Source organism: Taudactylus pleione, unplaced genomic scaffold (assembly GCF_031769625.1).
Source record: "Taudactylus pleione unplaced genomic scaffold, aTauple2 ptg000244l, whole genome shotgun sequence".
NCBI lineage: Eukaryota > Metazoa > Chordata > Amphibia > Anura > Myobatrachidae > Taudactylus > Taudactylus pleione.
Window position 1 is genome coordinate 4,052,501 of NW_028284646.1, and position 18,852 is coordinate 4,071,352.

General features: G+C 42.0%; 1 protein-coding gene across 3 annotated transcripts in view; it reads right to left on the reverse strand.

Moving 5' to 3' along the window:
- AGPAT5 (1-acylglycerol-3-phosphate O-acyltransferase 5) overlaps positions 1 to 18,852 on the reverse strand; it is a 129,960-nt gene that overhangs the window by 51,622 nt on the left and 59,486 nt on the right. For all 3 annotated transcript variants that reach the window (XR_015879392.1, XM_088479692.1, XM_088479693.1), the window contains exons 5-6: positions 9,369 to 9,459; positions 6,863 to 7,024 (exon numbers count right to left, since the gene is read on the reverse strand). Coding sequence is in view for 2 of the 3 variants with exons in the window: in XM_088479692.1 (XP_088335818.1) it covers positions 6,863 to 7,024; positions 9,369 to 9,459 (253 nt within the window). In the remaining variant the exon portion in view is untranslated. The remainder of the gene's footprint in view (positions 1 to 6,862; positions 7,025 to 9,368; positions 9,460 to 18,852) is intronic.

Here is an 18,852-nt window from a genome sequence, read left to right on the forward strand (position 1 = left end):
GGGTTAATGGCTATGGTCGATGTTATAGGCAAACCAGTGCTGGTGGCTGCCATCATAATATATGTGGACAAGCAGAAGAGCAATGCTGCACATAACTGAACCATTTATTTAATTAAAAAATTTCTTCTGAATTTCTTAATAAGAAAACTTTGGCCTAGAAGTGACAAGAAAAAATAGCTGATACTCTAGGGGGCATCGTGATTCAAAAACATTTAGGAACCAAAGGGGATGCGTTCGGCATCCCGGCGGTCAGGAATGCAACGCTTACATTACCAGCGACGGCATCCCGACTACCAGGATGCCGAAGGTAAGTAGCAGGGATGGGGGGAGGGTTAGGTTTAGGGTATTTAGAGGGGGAGGTTAGGGTCAGGCACTAGCGGGTGATGTTATAGTTAGGCACCAAACAGGGAAGGTTAGAGTTAGGGTATTGAGAGGGGGAGGGTTTGCATACCGACTAACAAGTGTCGGTATGTTAACCCTGTCTGGATCCCGGCATCGGGATTCTGACCACCGGGGATCCCGACTGTCGGCATTTCATACCCAACTCAACCATGCTGACTGTCGACATTTCATATCCAACTCAACCAGTGGACAAGTTAGCTATATCATTTTGCCTCCTACACACAATTCTTAAGGTTTCTAGGCTTTCAGCTCCCTGTACCCACTGTCAGTCAGGTTGTCTGCCAACAGATTCTAGTTATGGTATGCATTATTCTGTCTGATGGTAAAGTTCACAAAATGAAAACAAAGTATAATGGTGTAACAAACAAAGCACCCCAAATAAAGAAGCTAGCCAAGAATAAGAAATCCATCCTTTCCCACAACTCAGAAATGCCATGTAGGGAACAGCAATATACTTTGGATAGTATACCACAATAAATATGTAGCATAAGAAGTTTGTTCACAAAACAGAAACAAGCATTAGCAAAAAAGAAACCTTAAAAAGACTGAGTATTATTCATTATGACAATAAAGGAGAGGAGTTTTACTCAAAAGAAAAAGAGAAGAAAATTGGCTTTATTTGGAGGCACACTTTCAGGGATATTGTTAGTATATAAATAAAAGTTAAGTTTTAACCTAACTAAAATAAAGGAGTTCAATAACATATCTTAAAAATGTACAAAATCAACTGGTAACTGCTGCAAATTGTGAAATATGAGTTTAATTTGTATAAATCAAAAACAGTGTCATACTGTAATCCATCCACCGGTTATCCTTTAAGCTCTCATTGATAATATCAATTTAAATGGATGTAATTCATCTAGGTTATATACCTCCAGATGATATGCTACAATACTACCAATTAAGGTATCAATTACAGTGTTCTCCCCCAGGCTGTTTTCTGCGGGCGCATCACCCGGCAGAAACAGCCTACCGCCCGGCACTTTCCCCCGCCGACCCCCGCTGTGGAACGCTGACCTCTGAAGTGCCCGGAGGCTAAAGAAGCCTCTGATTGCTTCAGAGGCAAGCATTCCCAGTGATGCACTGCGCGGGTAACGTCATGACGACACCAGCGACGTGGCGAGCCTACCCGTGCGCCTGCTGGATCTAGTTAGATCCAGTCAGCGCAAGGCAACGGGAGTGGGAGCGTGAGCAGCCAGCAAGTAAAGGTAAGTTCTGGGCTGGGACCAGGACCTGTCTGGGGGCACTACCTAAGGGGCACTATTTATGCCTGGGAGCACTGCATAAGGGACACTATTTAAACCTGGGGGCACTGCATAAGGGGCCAGCCTGAGGGCACAGCATAAGGGATACTATTTAAACCTGGGGGCACTGCATAAGGGGCCAGCTTGGGGGCACTACATAAGGGACGAGTCTGGAGGCACTTGATAGGGGCACTACTTCAGCCTGGGGGCACTGCATAAGGGCAAAGCTAAACTACAGGGGGCAATGCATAAAGGGGAGAACTACAGGGGGCAATGTATAAAGGGCACAAATACAGGGGGCACTGCATAATGGGCACTTTTGACTGAGAGCAAGTGGGGGAGCAGCCTGAGACCTGTCGGGCTGGATTAGTAAGGGAGATACCCTTTTTCCCGGCCCGCGCATAATCGAGAAGGCCCTCACCCAGCTACTTTTTGATGCCACCCGGCTGGAAAAAATTTCTGGGGAGAACACTGAATTATATTACAATGAAGTGATACCACTTAAGTATGTCATAGATACTATCATAAGAAATAAAGGGAGGTTTAATCTTCTATTGCAGGCAAAAAAAAACATAAATCACAGGTAATATCATAAAAATCCCTATGATAATCCTATCCAACAATAAAAAGGCAAAATTATATATTGAGGCAATTATGTAACAAGCCAATTCCACTAAGGTGAAAATGAATATGTGGCATATACAGTATGTGTGTGTGTGTATATATATATATATATATATATATATATATACATACATATATATATATACACACATACATACATATACAAACATATATATATATATATATATATATATATATATATATATATATATATATATATATATATAGACACACACACAAACTTAGAAATACAGGTATTAGAGATATTCACATAAGCAAAACAAAAAGGTATAAACAAGTTTTCTCACGAGTGTCACATGTATTTATTCTATCGGGCAATTAAATTAAAACACTGGAATACAAACATTTGCATGAATACCATCTAGCTTCACATATATTAGCCTGTGAGCAACACTATATACATTATGGAGACAAGGAGAGGAAACCGCTCTAAATTTCTCACATAGAACCATGTTTAATATAAATAACACAAAGTTTTAGGGAAGACTGTCCTCTCACTTTTTCCTGCGGGCGAAAGGACCGAAAAGAGGACTGTCTAGGCTTAGAGGTAGTCGTCGAAGGCAGACCGGCCACTTTAGAGGCTGCCAGAGTAGCCATAATCTTCTCCAATTCTGTTCTCAACAGTAGATCTCTAGCAAACGGCAGGGAGCCCTCTTGGATCCCGCATTTGCTTTCCAGGCCCTTAACCAAAGGGTTCTGCGAGCAACAACTGAAGAAGCTGATGCCTTAGAAGCCAGAATACCAGCGTCTAATGCAGACTCACCCAAATAGTAAGCCGCTTCCCGAGCATCCACAGTAGGCGGAACTTCCCATTTAGCACATTCACCAGGTGGGAGGGGGTATAAAGCCGTTATCGTTTTTGGAACATGAAACAGTCTATCAGGAGTACTCCATGCTTCCCCCATAAGTTCCGTGAGATGCTCAGATTTAGGAAACTCAGCCTTAACCACTTTCTGGCGTTTGAACACCGGTGCCTTCCTAGATCCTGCCTCTTCATTATCTACGTTTAACATAGTTTTGACCGCCCTAATCAAGGAAGGGACATCCACTGCTGCCGGATGGTCCTCTTCTCCTGAGACAGACTCCTGAGAGGAGCCCTGTGCATCTTCAAACTCTTCTGAAAAAGCGTCAGTATCTACAGGCTGGGCGGACTGATAGGAAGAAATCAACCACCTACTGGCTTTAGTAACTACCGGTTTGCCTGCTTGCAGCATTTGCTGAAATGCAGCAGATGACAAAGCCATTCTCTGACCTGAGTGGGCATTAACATCCATCCAGGAAGGATGCATAGGGGTCATAAACATAACAGGTTGTAGCTGCTGTGGGGACCCAATAGTAGAGGTCGGCGTGGGTGTAGACATACTGTCCACGACCTGCGCCATAACCTGAGACATAGAAGACACCCAGGGTGGTTCCTGCACAGGGGCTGGTAGGCTGGAGTGATATGGTAGTTCCTTATAACAACGACCACACAAACCATTCTGTATGAAATCCTGAGGGGACAAGCCCGCCTGACAGGCTGTACATGAAACCAGCACAGGAGCCTTAGCCTCCTGCTTCTCCTTACTTTTAGACTTCTAAAAGTAACAATGTAATGCAATGTGACAGTCTTCAACCAAAAAAACTCACACACCTGTAGCAGAGGGTTATGAGGAGAAATAGCAGTGATAGTTATAACAGACAGTCTTTCAGAAACAAAGTCAGTATAACACACAGCAGAAATAGCATGAGTCACATACAATGCATTTAAGCAATATACTTGCAATGGGATACTAATCAACTATACAAAAGCACAAAGCTTAGTAGGATATTGAGCTCTGCATAACCTGGCCACCAAAGGAGAGGTATACAGGGAGACTGACCAAACCTCCTGAGATTCGCAGCTACAGTAGTGCACTTGAAAGTGGCCTCTGGGCGTCACATATACAAGGGAGGCAGGGAGGAGCAACCCAGATGCGCGAAAACCTTGTGTTGGATTGGCGTCTGCCTAAGCAGTCCCCTGTTACAAGGTGCACTGATCCTGTGTACCACACAAAAAACTAAGTGCCTGTAGCCAGGGGCAGGGTATACATGGAGGAGAACCCAGTGTATCCCGAGAGCTAAAAGCTTTTAGCTGTTTGGTGCCTGGATCACTCCAATCACATACCCCCAAGGTAATCCCTGTGGACCCTATGGAACCATATTTCCTGCTGTCATACTATTTTTCAGAAATAACTGTGCACTCAAACAATGAATTAGAAAGGTCAGTGTCCCTTAATTTACAGCATAGGTTCTCAAAGTCGATCCTAAGCACCCTAAAAAGTGCATGTTTTCTAGATCTTCTCAAAGAATCACAAGTGAAATAATTAGCCCCACCTGTGGATCTTTTAAAATGCGTCAGTGAGTAATGACTACACCTGTGCACCTGCTGGGTGACCTGGAAAACGTGAACTGTTTGGGGGTCCTGATGACCAAGCTTGAGAACCACTGATTTAAAGCATCATTAATATGCAATGTTTGAGTACCATATAAATTTATGAACATTAACATTGTGTGCATTATCACAAGTGCTGATGTTATTATGTAGATCAGTATGAAATCCTGACTTTCGCAGTTTGGGAAAGATGAACGGATGCTAAACCTAGAAACACAAAGGTTTTTTTTTTGTAGAATTTAGCAGAAAATAAAAACTTTTGTTAAATTTCAATTAAAAAAAATAATTTGGTCATTCTTGCTAGATTTTCTTTACTGTGTCAGGGGTTATAAACCAAATAATGACTTACTGCACAATGCAAATTCTTCTGAAAAATACAAACAATACAACACATCACAATGTATGATTTTTGGGGGTATTGCACAAAAAATTACTCCTAATGATGTTGGAAAGCTATCAGCCAAAACATTTACAGTTCAGCATAAGGGGCCAAAATAACCTCCGTGGCAATGAGGTTGAACAGCAGTGCTCTACATATGTGTACAGTTTGCCTCCTATATATTACCTAGAAAAGAAATGGACTATGTTGAAAGTTTAACCATTGCTCAGCAGTGTTCCTTTAATTCTCTAATAAAACAAAAAGGAGAGTATGTTCAGACTTTGTCTGTGCTGACATTGATTTAAACGATATAAATGCAACAGGTAATATAAACGTAAACAATATCTATGTTAAGAATAGGTCATTACATTGTGTATGAAAACATAATAAAAAATGTTATCTATCCTGTAAAGGCACACCATAAAAAGTTATTTGCACCTAATATTTTCTGTGTAAAAAAACACTTCTGCTAGCAGGAAAATAGTCTTCTCTTAGATGCACTATTTTTCAAATCATGAAATCCTTCTCAACACATCCACAACCTTAAACCTCATTACAAACATATAGAAAATTGGCAAAGAATCATACATTTTATACTTTTTTTGTCGTACAGAAGAGGAACCTGAATATTGTCAATAAAGGCGATATTTTCATAGAGCAGTTTAATAGACATAATAACTCAAAAAGAAATTAATGTCATACAGTGAACTGCTCATTCTTGCACACATTTGGCACTCAAACAGAGTGATGCATCTTATTTAGGAGACACTTAAACTGTTTTAGCAAAAGGATTTACAACTGATTACACAAACCAGAATTTTTTTTGCAAGAAGCTTAAGATCATGTTAGAGACTGTAAAATAGGGATTAAAACATACAATCATAAATCAGTACTGCAAAGCTAAAGTCTATAGTACATGCCAAACCTGACCCTTCATGGTACAGTATGTACTTTAGATTGTATGTATTGCGAAGTAGTATGTAGGTGTCATATGTGGGTCAAATAAAAGCGTTTTTCCTTCTTTTAGAAAATAGATGGATCATTTCCTGAAACTGAAGTGTAACTGTCAGCTATGAGGAATTATTATTATAGTCATTGGTAAATATAGCACAAGTGCCATATACAAATAACAATAACAAATTGAGTTCACTTAAAATAATAATATAGCAGCAATTGTAACCATATACAGTATCATAACACGCGCTATAAACTTTACTTAGTAGCACAGTGCATGTAGCTGGGTAGCCCAAGTCTCTAATGAATATAGAGACCACAAGAATTGAAGAGAATATAGTACCTCTGGCCATTATTAATAATAACCAGCTTTTTATTTTTTATATCAACAGGCATCAAAAGCCGTGATTTTCTCGGTATCTTCTGAAGCGGGGAACCGGCTGTATGTACCCAGCAATTTGCAGACAAATGCTGTGCAGCGCTCAGAGACCCGCCAGTCAGTGATTCATTAGGCAGTGTATATGAGCCAACCGCCGGGACAATAGTTCTTTTGTCAGGTCTCCGGATTCCCCGGCCAAGTAAGAGATCAGCCGGCGCTCTCCATATTAGGTGGACCACATGTAAGTTGTTCACAGACATATCAGGTATACACACCCGCCGATGCACTTGCAATATATTGTTTGTCGTTCGAAAAAACGATATATCGACAAGTGTGTGCCCAGCATAAGAATACTAATCAGATGGAGATGATGAGGTAATCAGATCATAGCTTTGGTAAAACCACTGGTACACAGACAAAAGCACAATATGGTAATTATCAAATACCGGTCATGGAAGGTGCTTCTTTTCTTTGTCCACTCTGGGTAGTGGTTCCTTCATAGGCAACTGTAACATCATACACTGCATCTAGGTAGTTCTGCATTGTCTCAATCGCCACATGAGTCGCCTTCACACGTGGAGTCAGTACATGTTTCAGAACTGGCAGTCCTAGGATAACAGAATACATTTTACAATTGGCTATATATACAGTATATAACAGTGTTATTTATCAAGATAACATTGAACTATTTAATAACCACATATACAAAGAATATTGAATCACTTTGCCTTTTAGAGTTGCTGTACACACCGTTAGTCATTTGGTGTGCTTGCAAAATATTTTTTATTTACTGTATACAGTATGTGCATTTCTAGAGAATGTCCATATTTAATGGTAAATACTCCCTTCCGCCAACGCAAATAGCAGAAGTTCCGAGTTTATTACCTGGGACCCCTGCCATTGGTAAAAGACCCTATTCCATCAGAGATACCATATTTAGTATTCATCAGTAACTTGCACAACTCATAAGTGGCATAAATTTAGTTGAAATTTTTTTGGCAAACAATATTGTATTTTACATATAATCTACAAAATATTTTTTTCAGATAAAATAGACACAGAAGCAAAATGAAGTTACGTGACTACATCACTGGAGGAGAGATGTATGCAGTTAATTATTCACCTCTAGTGACTATAGCACATGCAGCTGACAGTATACAGTCGTGGGAATGGTGTTTAAGAACCCCGAGTGCTTATTCCACCTAGATATGAAATCAGTAAAATTAAACAGACGCAGACATGTTTTTGTTTTACATGATGACTGAGTTACTAATTTATTGCTGTCACTTGAAGGTTGTTTGAGGATAAGCGTGTAAGTTTCATAGTGTATGTTAAGCCAGAAGATAAAGCGCATTGACTTTCAAACGAATTCTCTGAAAAATCCTCTATGAAGTTGCTCATTTCTTTACAAGTGTGTGGCTTCTGAAACAATTTTTAATCATTTATATTTGGGCACATAAGAGCACAGATCTGCTTTGACTCTATGATATCCTGTTTGAAATAGCTCAGTACATTCCAAAATATGAAAGACTTCAATACACACAAAGTATACCAGAGATCAACAACAATGGCTGTAAGAATGTGTGTGTTCTTTAGCCAAATACACTGCTGGAACAACAAAACCTTACTTGATATAAGATAGTCTTTGGCCATGGAAATATAAACCTCTTTGACAACTGAAGCACTTTTATGGTAAATGTACAGTACAAAGAATATTCTATTACTCTTGAATATGGTTTGCCCAAAATAGATACATTTACATTTAAGAACACCCTGTTCACCATCATATTTCTCGAGTAACATATTCATGTGTTACTGCATAAACATTTACTTTCATTGTTTTCTGGAGTTCTATTTTGGAGCTCTCAGCAGAAAAGTTGTCTTTATTCCTAGTTTAACAGGAAAATGCACCAAGTTGGAAAAATGAATTCTGAATTAAAATATATATATTTTTCTAGCTTTACTTGGAGTGGTAAACCTTGAATTTGTTGAACTTTCCATAACAAAGGACTATGAATATGAATGAAGGGGGACCTGATGTTACCTACATGTGTGGCAAACTCAGCCGCATCTCCACCTATGGCTGAGTGGTTGTAGCTGCATGCTCACTCAGAGGTAAGGGAGTATCGTAGGTATATAGGATAAATTGTGGACTACAAAATAATAATTGGCTCAGTCAATTAGCAGCAAGAGATTCCTTCGTGGGGCACTCTTTTTATTGGAAATATGAATATATTCGTTCATGTTAAACCATAACTTAATTATTTAATAATTTGTGTTAAATTGTGGACTATTCAGGGTTGAGTGACAGTAAAGATTTAATGGATTTTCTGCATCAGGTACAGGGCTTGTGCTGATAGTAATGACGGCTACTTTCACAATGTGACTAACTCTGAATCAGGGTCAAATGTGCCAAGTGCAGCACAGAAATGTCCTACATTCATCACGTCAATTGGAGAGATTCATGCGAATGAATGCACATACAATAAAACTTTCTAAATCAAATTACTGTGAGGGTGGAAAAGAGGAGGGATTGAAACAAACAAGACGCCCCAAATAAACACTTAAAAAAAAAAAATCACCAACTCTGTTTGATTGATCAAAGCTGAGACCCCCCATTCACATGTGGTCAATCGCATGTGCATATTACTACTTTGTACAGGATCTGTAGTCTAAGCAGAGGAATCTGTCAATTTGCAGTTTTAAGCTCTTTAGCATCATGATTTTTCTGCAAGTGACTGACAGTTACCTCATCTCAAACAAGCGACACTGCCGATGACAAGCTGCCATCCACTGTAACCTGCGGCTCTCACCATAACCCAATATTTATGATGATTCAAACCAAGTGGTTACCCCTGTTATTGTAAGTAGCATCACGAGTAGCTGACAAAGATTTTGATTGCCAAAACATTATTACTCATGCTATATGTGCAGACATCTAAACTATTTTACCTTCTTTCATGGCAAATGCTTGGCTATCAGCAATAACCTTCGGTATATCAGGATTATAACGTGTTCCTTCTGGGAAAATTACAAGGTACATCTGTAAATAAAAAGCAAAACAAGGCTAAGGATATTCTTATAAGCCAAACAAATGCTTACAATAGTTATTTACAACTGTCATGCAATACGGTATGTACAGCTTACACCTTGACAACTGGTTCCATCCCCACAGTTTGGCAACTTTTCAGATACAGACTAAATCTAAAAACATCTACGTCAGCATGTAAGTATCTAAGGACCAACAGTAGAAATTAATGTGGGAAGTCTGAGCTGCGTAAGCTGCTCTAATATTAGTATCACCTGTATCACATGTTCAGTAACATTATACCTTTCCTGCTGACAAGCGATGTCCCTCTCCAGCTATATTAGGACTTTCAAAGCAGAGAACTCAAATTTACACCTAATTCTTCCTGCCTAGCTCAATGTTCTAGTTTTCCAACATAACGGCAGCTTTAAGTGGTGTAAAAGACTTTATATAAAGCTACATACCCTTCTATTGTTTTTGTTTTCACCCCTCAGTCTGCCTAACCCGAACTTTGAGGAGTTTGCTCTCTGTGGCTCCTCACATGCAACCTTCTCTCCATCAGCTGTTGCTTCAGGAAAATACCCAAATAGTGAACATATCCCCTCTTAAGTGGAGGTTGAGGAAGAATACATCACTACTGAACAACAGAAACACCAAAAGGCAAGAGCCAAGCGTCAGGTTAAGAAAAGAGTCTCAGAAGACATTTCATAAAGAAAATCTCCAGTTACTGGTGTAGCGGCCTGGCGGAGGTAGATGGAGTCGCGGTATATGCGTCTTAATTCAGACGCTTACTGCCAACCCAAAATTATAAAATAAAACAAAATAAAAGCTTAGGACTGCCAGAGAAGTCCTTTGTTATAAAAGTGTGTCTTTATCCTGCCAAACCAAACGAACTGAAGTCCTATGGCTAGGGGCGGGGTATATATGGAGGAGGACCCCGAGGCATCCTGGGAGCTGAAGCTTTAACTGTTTGGTGCCTGGTCTCCGACCATATCATCCCCCCCATGGTATCCCTGTGGATCTCTATGGACCCTGAAAAAGAAATGACTAAGGAAAGCGCTAAAATACTCACCTTATAGTACTTTAACATTATTTTACACTTATGCAAAAGTATATGGTCTCTATAGATATTTAAAGAAAAAAAGAAAAAAAAACCCCAACACCAAAAAGGTTGGACACAGACTTGTAGTTTAGGAATGGGGCTGTTTCAGGAGACATTACAGTAATTGCTTGAAAATTACATTAGTCAACTGCCACATAAACAAAAATGAAGATATAAGCGCTCTAATAGGATAAATGAAAGCACTGCAGAATGCAGGTGAAGGGCAATAATAAAATTATCATTAAAGTGGACAAAAAAAAGGTAGAGCATTGGAGATCTTTTACCAGGAACATCATTTAAAAAAAAAAAAAAAAAGACACTACAAGATTGCAGTATGATACAAGCACATATAAAACCCCACAGTTGCAACACAGGTGTATTTACTAAACAGTATTGAACATTTAATTTAAGACATTCAATTGGGGAATTTGATCAAGCAGGAATTCAAATACCTTTACACCAAAGATCTCAAAAATGGGATCTTTGTACTTACATTTAAATCCTTCTCTCTGAATTCATCTGAGGGACACAGCTCAACATGGGTTGCTTGAGGGGACCAAAAGAGCTAGCACTTAATACAAACTAAAGCTTTAAAACAGAAGGTCCTGAAACACCTGGTCTTCAGAACAACTTTAAAAGAAGCCTGAACCGAAGAGTCAACAGAGGGTAAATAGCAAAACCAAAAAAAAAACAAGGATAAGTGCAAGTATGGGAACGCGGTGTGCCCCCTGATGAATTTAGAGAAAAGGATGTAACAGGAAGTACAAAAGAAACCTTCTCTCATTGATCAGAGATGTTTAAAACTGCTTCAAGGGGAGCGTTTGCCCAGACAACATAAATGCTGCAGCTGTTCGGCCAAAATAAGCATCCTTAGATGCAAACACCAGGAATCAAGAAAGTTGGTGATCGTGTGAATAGAGGCCAAGGCCGCCACAGGCACAGCTGCTACCAAGTAAAGGCAGCAGCTCGCAAAACCAATCCATGTGAAAGCAGCAGGGATCCCAAACACCAAGGAACACTTGGCTCTACCAGCAAAAGATGCCCACAAACCTGAAAAAATCCAGAGGAACCGGACTGCTGAATATCCTGTCAGAGTAAATTACAGGAGCAACGGACCAAACCATCAGCCACCAAACAGAACACCAAGGCAAACCGTGCATGTACCTGACTTAAACTCTAAAAACAGCACGGGGGTCAGCACATCCACATACCTCAAAACAGATCTAAAAGTACCAAAGCATGTAGGGGAGGGGGATAGGGATGTCCTAAGCACTGGTTAGACCACTGAAGATAAGGATTGGAGGTAGGTATGTTCCAAAATCTATGAAGATTCAAGAAATAAATTATATATATATATATATATATATACACATATATATATATATATATATATATATATATATATATATGGATCTCTCTATTGAGGTGCACCCTTGAGAGTTGCATTGAACATGAAAGCAAAGAAAGAAGAGGTACTCTCTTTTTATAGGGCACTCGACCTACTCAATTAATGTTATAACTATTTATTTCAGAGATCAAAAAAAGATCTTTACCATCTAATTACCTCAATACACATAACTATATGTATATTATAGATATACATATTTTTTACTACTGTGTTTCTAAAACTCCTTTTCTATGACAAGGCATCTTTTTTTACTGTAGCATTCTAACTGCAATATAAAGGAACAGCCATTTTCTGTTTACATATGTTAATTACCCAGGTAATTATCCTGATGACACAGGATAAGCCAACACTGATTGGCCTCAGCAGATGTCCATCACATTGAATCTTTTCTATTGGACGGACCTATGATCCCCTCAAGCAACCCATGGTGAGCAGCGTCCCCCAGTTTGGATGAATGAGCAATACCAGTTCTCTGTCATTTGCACAAAATCCATAATAAAATATATTTAACTCACCACATTGCATCAGGAATAGTAAAAGCAACACCTATCTTTTCCTTATATATAAATCAATTTCTTCAAAATCTGTTCACAATACAAAGCCATTACTGAGATACCACCCAAATTTTACAGCTTTGGTTTGATAACAGATGGAAAAGTTCAGATCTTGGAACCTGTGGTGATACTTTTCTCATGCATTCAACACAGTTACAAATGCAACCATATCCACTATTTCCTGGCTAATACTTACACACTGCAAACAGCTCAAGTGAACTTTATTATGGACAGTATAAAACTTATTTTTCAAAACAATTATTTCTAGTAAGAAAGCAGCTATTATAAGCAAATACAAAGAATGGCAATCAGGCGCACTGCGCCATGTTGTCACAACCTCATAATAAGAAAAATGGGAGAAACAACAACAACAACAGAACCCCCTTTGATAAGAACTGTATATGCTGTAAAATATTTCTTCAAAAGGGACAGCCCTGAAAGTAAATTTAGAGATTTATTACATAAATAACTCCAACACACAGAGTTTAGTGCAAATACATTAAATAGTTTTTTTTCCCTCAGGACATTGAGGTATTTAGCAAAAATTACAATTAAACTCCAGCACATATATAAAACTTGTGGACAGAAATAACATTCTCCTTGCAAATAAGCATCACCGAAAGTGGAACAACAAACTACCTGGAAGGCAGTGTACAGTAAATGTATAAGAAGAAACTGTACAAGTCTCTCTGTATGAAAAACTAGGAACTCTACTATGAACTGGGTCCATAAAGGCTGGACTGGAAATTGCTGTTAACATTTAAAATAGATTTTGACTTGATTTGGCTTTCACTTTGCATCATGCATAAATATTGGCATATTATACAAATGATGTGAACACTGAAAGAATGAATATTAAATTAGCTGAAAATCACCCCTAAATTAGCAGAAGCTGGATTCCAACATAGCATACTGCCTTGGATGTAAAAGTAAAACACGCTCCATGATAGCAGTAAAAGAAAATCAAAGCTAAGAGAAATATAAAGATATCTTAAAAGTTTTTATATCACCTGTAACTTCAAAAACAGAATGTGGGCCAGCCCCCTAAAATCCCTGAAGATCATTGGGGCGAATTCAACTCAATCCTTTCAGGAGAGTGCACTGTTGATATCGCCGGGAGGGAGCTCCCGGAGCTATACAATTCTGCGCACTGTTTAGTTCGACTAATGATTTCTTCTCGCACTCTCCTGAGGCAGTTTCCCAGCTTAGAGCAGCCTCGCGGCCACCACTTTAGTCGGGTAATGCCGGTTCTCACGTCTAAATACCCTGGTCAAGAGTACCGGCATTCTCCAACTTAACTTCTGTCAGACTAAAAAGAGCACTGGATTGAATAGCTCCTGGAGCTCCCTCCCGGCCCTATCAACCGCGCTGAAATACATAATTATATATATATATATATATATATATATATATATATATATATAGCGCCACAAGTTTCCACAGAGCCTTACAAAGTACATAAACAAATAAGTGCCAGTGACTTACAGTACATTGCAAAACAATGCAGGGCAAGGACATGGATAATATACATTGCAGACAAACAGATGTGACACAGATGGGATAGACAGGGAGGAAGGAACATGTAGTATAAAGTTAGGATGAGAGGTGGAAGGCTTTGATGAAGTAGTGGAGCTTGAGAGTCCGTTTGAAGGATTGTAGAGCGGATGCATTACGTTTGGAGAGGAAGATGAGCCGAGCAGCAGCAATGAGGACAGACTGGAGAGGAGAGAGATCGGAGTTGGGGAGGCCAGATACAGATGTGTGTGTGCTACAAACGTTCGCACACATCTCGCCATGCAATTGGCCGCGCGTGTTATGCTACACCATGCAATTTTATGAAGATGCAGTTGAGAACGAAGCTCACTGGTACGCATATCGTGCCATGTGTGGAGCGATTTGTCGCAAAAGCGGCAAAGATGCAAGAGGACATATCTGTAGGAGAAGGTTACAGTAGTCCAATCTGGAGATGACCGGTGAGTGTATGAGGGTTTTAGTAGCATCCTGGGTGAGAAAGGCTCTGATCTTAGAAATATTTTTGAGTGGAAACGACAGGACTGTGAGAGGTGCTGGATATGTGGTTTGGAGAGAGAGAGGAGTCAAGGATAACTCCAAGAAAGCTCACTTTGTGGCTAGAGGAAATAGTTGTGCAATCAACTGATAAAGAAATAGTGGGAAATGAGGTTATGTGGGAGGGGTTTGGGTTCCCGGCGGTCGGGATGCCGCTGGTCAGAATACTGACAGCGGCATCCCAACATCTATAGGTAAGTATAGTACTACTAACCATAAACCCTACCCTAATCCTCCCCGGTGCCTAAACTACTCCTCCCCACACCCTAACCCTCCCCGGTGCCTGAACCTAACCTCCCCCACTAGTGCCTATACCTAACCTCCCTCTCCCCACACCCTAAAGCTAACCCTCCCCCCCTTAGTGCCTAACCCTAACCCTCCCCCTAGTTTCTAACCCTACCCCCAACACCTACCTTTTGGGATGCTGGTGGTCAGGATACTGGAGTCGGGATCCCGACACTGTTGGGATTCCGGCATCGGTATTTAGACCGTCTGCATCCTGCATGCCCAGCTCAGACATATTAAGATTAAGAAATCGCTGGGACATTCAGAAAGAGATAGCAGAGAGACAGTTGGAGATAAAAGTGAGGAGAGGTCATGGGAGGAAAGGTAGATCTTCGTATCATCAGCTAGGAGATATTGGAGGTCAAAGGAACAGAGTTCACCTAGAGGGGACTTATAACAGAGGGCCTGATTCAGACCCGGTCGCAAGCGCTCGCAAAAGGGTCGATGGTGGCCCAGAGCGCATGCGCACGACGGAGCCGGCTCCGTCGTGCACATGCGCGAGACCCGGATAGCGACGGGCAATCAGTCGCTCCGGGTCTCACATCAAAGGGGGCGTGCTGTCGATGTTGAGTGACAGCACGCCTCCTTGGGTGGGTGGGGGGGGGGTGGCTGCCCAGACGGAGGCGTTCCCATGAGAACGCCTACCGTCTGGGGGCGGCCCCACTGACATCACAAGTCTTGACCATCGCGACCATCGTCCTGGCCGCTCACATTAGCTGTGGGTGGCAACCCGCAGCAATGCGAGTAGCCAGGAGGCCGCTCCATAAAAAAAAAAAAAAAAAAAAATACGCCCTGTGTAGTGGAGTGATCCAGGCACCAAACAGTTAAGCTTTCAGCTCCTAGGATGCCTCGGGTCCTCCTCCACATATATCCCGCCCCTGGCCACAGACATTCAGTTTTGTAAACAAGCTCAAGGCAGGAGAAGGAAAGAGGAGAAGGAAGGACAATGTACATCAGAAACACTCTCACAGAAGATGAGGGAATACGTGACCGAGAGAAAAATTACCCAATGAAGTCAGCTGCGCCAGGGTGGGTGCCCTGTGGACCTTGAAGAAAAAGAGTTAACAAAGAAGTCCACCATATCTCTTATTTTCTTCTTCAGGGTCCATAGGGGGTCCACAGGGATACCATGGGGATGTTCTAAATCAGTTCCCTTAAGGGTGGGGACAGAAAGGAGAATTCACTGCCCAAAAGGTAGCATCCTGAGAAGCAAAGTTGTCAAAGGCGTAGAATCTTAGAAAGGTGTCTACAGAAATACACATGGCCGCCTTCAACAATTTTTCAGCAGAGGCCCAAAGTCCAAACGCCCACGAAGGTCCCACAGTCCGAGTAGAATGTGCTGTCACCGTGTTTGGAACAGGGAGACTAGCCTGCGTGTAAGCCTGAGAGATAGTCATGCGCAGCCATCGAGCCAGAGTCTGTTTGTTAGCTGGCCATCCTCGGTGGTGAAAACCAAACACAAAAAGAGCATCTGATTTTCTAAGAGAGTTTGAACATCCACATAGATACAGAGGTTACGAACCACATCCAGGGAGACTTCACCTGCAGAAAGATCTGGAGACTGGAACCACAATCTCTTCATTCACATGAAACGGGATACTACCTTAGGACGGTACGACAGCTCTATCCTGGTGAAAAATCAAAAAAGGGGAGCGAAAAGAGAGCGCTGCCAAATCAGAGACTCTGCGGGCAGAGGAGATAGCGAGGAGAAAAATTGTCTTCGCTGTCAACCACTTAAAATCTACAGAGTCCAGAGGTTCAAATGGAGGAGCCTGTAGCCCCTTAAAAGCAAAGATAATTTCCACGGTGCCATCGGTGGGACAAAGGGTGGCTGAACTCGGAGTACACCCTGAAAAAAAGTTCTAACATCCGGCAGAGAAGCGATCCTTTGCTGGAACCAAACTGACAGCGCAGAAACCTGTACTCTCAGGGTGGTCAGGTGGAGACTGAGGTCTAACCCAGCCTGGAGAAAAGCAAGTACCCGGAAAATCCTGAAAACCTTAGGGTCATACTTTCTGTGGGAACACCATTGACCAAAGGAGTGCCAAACTTTAATAGATGTGGGCAGAGGAAGGCTTTCATGCCTTAAAGCATTGTCTGAATCACAGAGCTGGAGAAATCTTTGGCTCTTAAGATGGAAGACTCAAGAGTCACGCCGTCAAAGACAGACGAGGTAGGTCCGGATGCAGATCTGGCCATAGAGGAAGAGGAAACGGAGTGTCTATGGATAGACTCCGTAAGTCGGTGAACCAATGCCGCATGGGCCAAAGCAGGAGCTACCAGTATTACTTTGCCGCCTTCCTGCTTTCATTTCCTGAGGACCCTTGTGAGGCGGGAAATCGGAGGAAAGAGGTACCCCAGCTTGAAGCCCCACCTCACTGCCAGCACGTCCACGAAGGCGGCTGAGAGATCTCTGGTCCTGGACCCATACCTGGAGACCTTGGGGTTGTGACGTGAGGCCACGAGGTCTACGTCTGGTTGGCCCCATTTGTTCACCAGCAGTTGAAAGACTCCTGGGTGGAGAGCACACTCTCCTGCGTGTATATGCTGACAACGTAGGAAGTCCGCTTCCTAGTCGAGGACTCTCAGGATGAATACTGCAGAGATAGCCGGATAATGACATTCTGCCCAGACCAGAATGTTTGCCACTTCACTCATGGCTGCAAAGACTTTGCGTGCCTCACTGATGATTGAAATAGGCTACTGTGGTCACGTTATCGAACTGGATCTGGACCGGCCTGCCTTGGAGGAGGTCCTGTGCCAGGATGAGCGCTTTTTATAATGCACGAAGCTCCAGGATGTCTATTGGCAGGTGACTTTCCTGATTTGTAAATTTTCCCTGAAAGGAATAATGAACTGTCACTGCTCCCCATCCCCGAAGACTGGCATCCGTGGTGAGAAACATCCAATTTGGAATCCAGAATCCGCAACCCCTGGTCCAGATGATACTTTTGTAGCCACCACGAAAGATAGAGACGAACCTCTGTAGTGAGAAGGAATCTCTGGGGCCGTATTAGATGATTCTGCCCATTCCACCGGGAGAGAATAAACTCTGCAGGAGGCCTGGAGTGGAACTGAGCACATTCCACCATGTCGAAGGTGGATACCATTGACCTGCATTCGCTGATAGAATGGATACCCTTCGCTTGCGGAGCAATTTGCGCACTCGCAATAATAGGGCTGAAATCTTGTCCCCTGGCAGAAACACCCTTTGTGTTTGAGAATCCAGAAGTACCGTCCGCTATATTGGAGGAAGAGAGGACTTCTTCCAATTGATGATCCAGACGTAAATCTGTAGGCAGGCAATAGTCAGTTGGAGATGGTGCTGTAAAACAGCTGGAGACTGTGCCAATATCAGGAGGTCGTCCAAGTATGGCAGTATTCTGACTCCCCGACGCCTGAGGTGGGCCGTCATAACTGCCATTATTTTGGTGAAGACTCGAGGGGCTGTTGATAAACCAAAGGGAAGTGCCTGAAATTGTTAATGTTGTTGCAGGACAGCAAACCGTAGAAATTGTTGGTGGGATGGCGTAATAGGCACATGCAGATACGCATCCTGAATGTCCAAGGAAGCCATAAAATCCCCAGGTTCCATTGCCTTGGGCACACGGATAAACTTTTTGAGGGTTTTCAGATTTACAATAGGGCGATAAGACCCATTTGGTTTCTGAAGCAAACACAGATTGATATAATAACCCCTTCCCTATTGAACCACAGGAACCGGGATCATCACCCCTGCCTGCGACAGGGAGTAAATGGCCTCCTGGAGGGCCAAGGCCTTAAAATAATCTGATGGGGGAGTTGTGCAAAAAACCTTCTGGGGAGGATGCCTCCGAAAGTTGAGGGCATACCCCTGAGAGACCACTTCTCGGACCCAGGCGTTTGTTGTTTGATGCCAGGATCCCCCAGGAGGAGGCCCGTCCCATCAGGCGGAAAGTTTGTCGACTGGCTTGGAAGCTGGCCATCTGACCACGCAAGACCTCTCAGGTTTG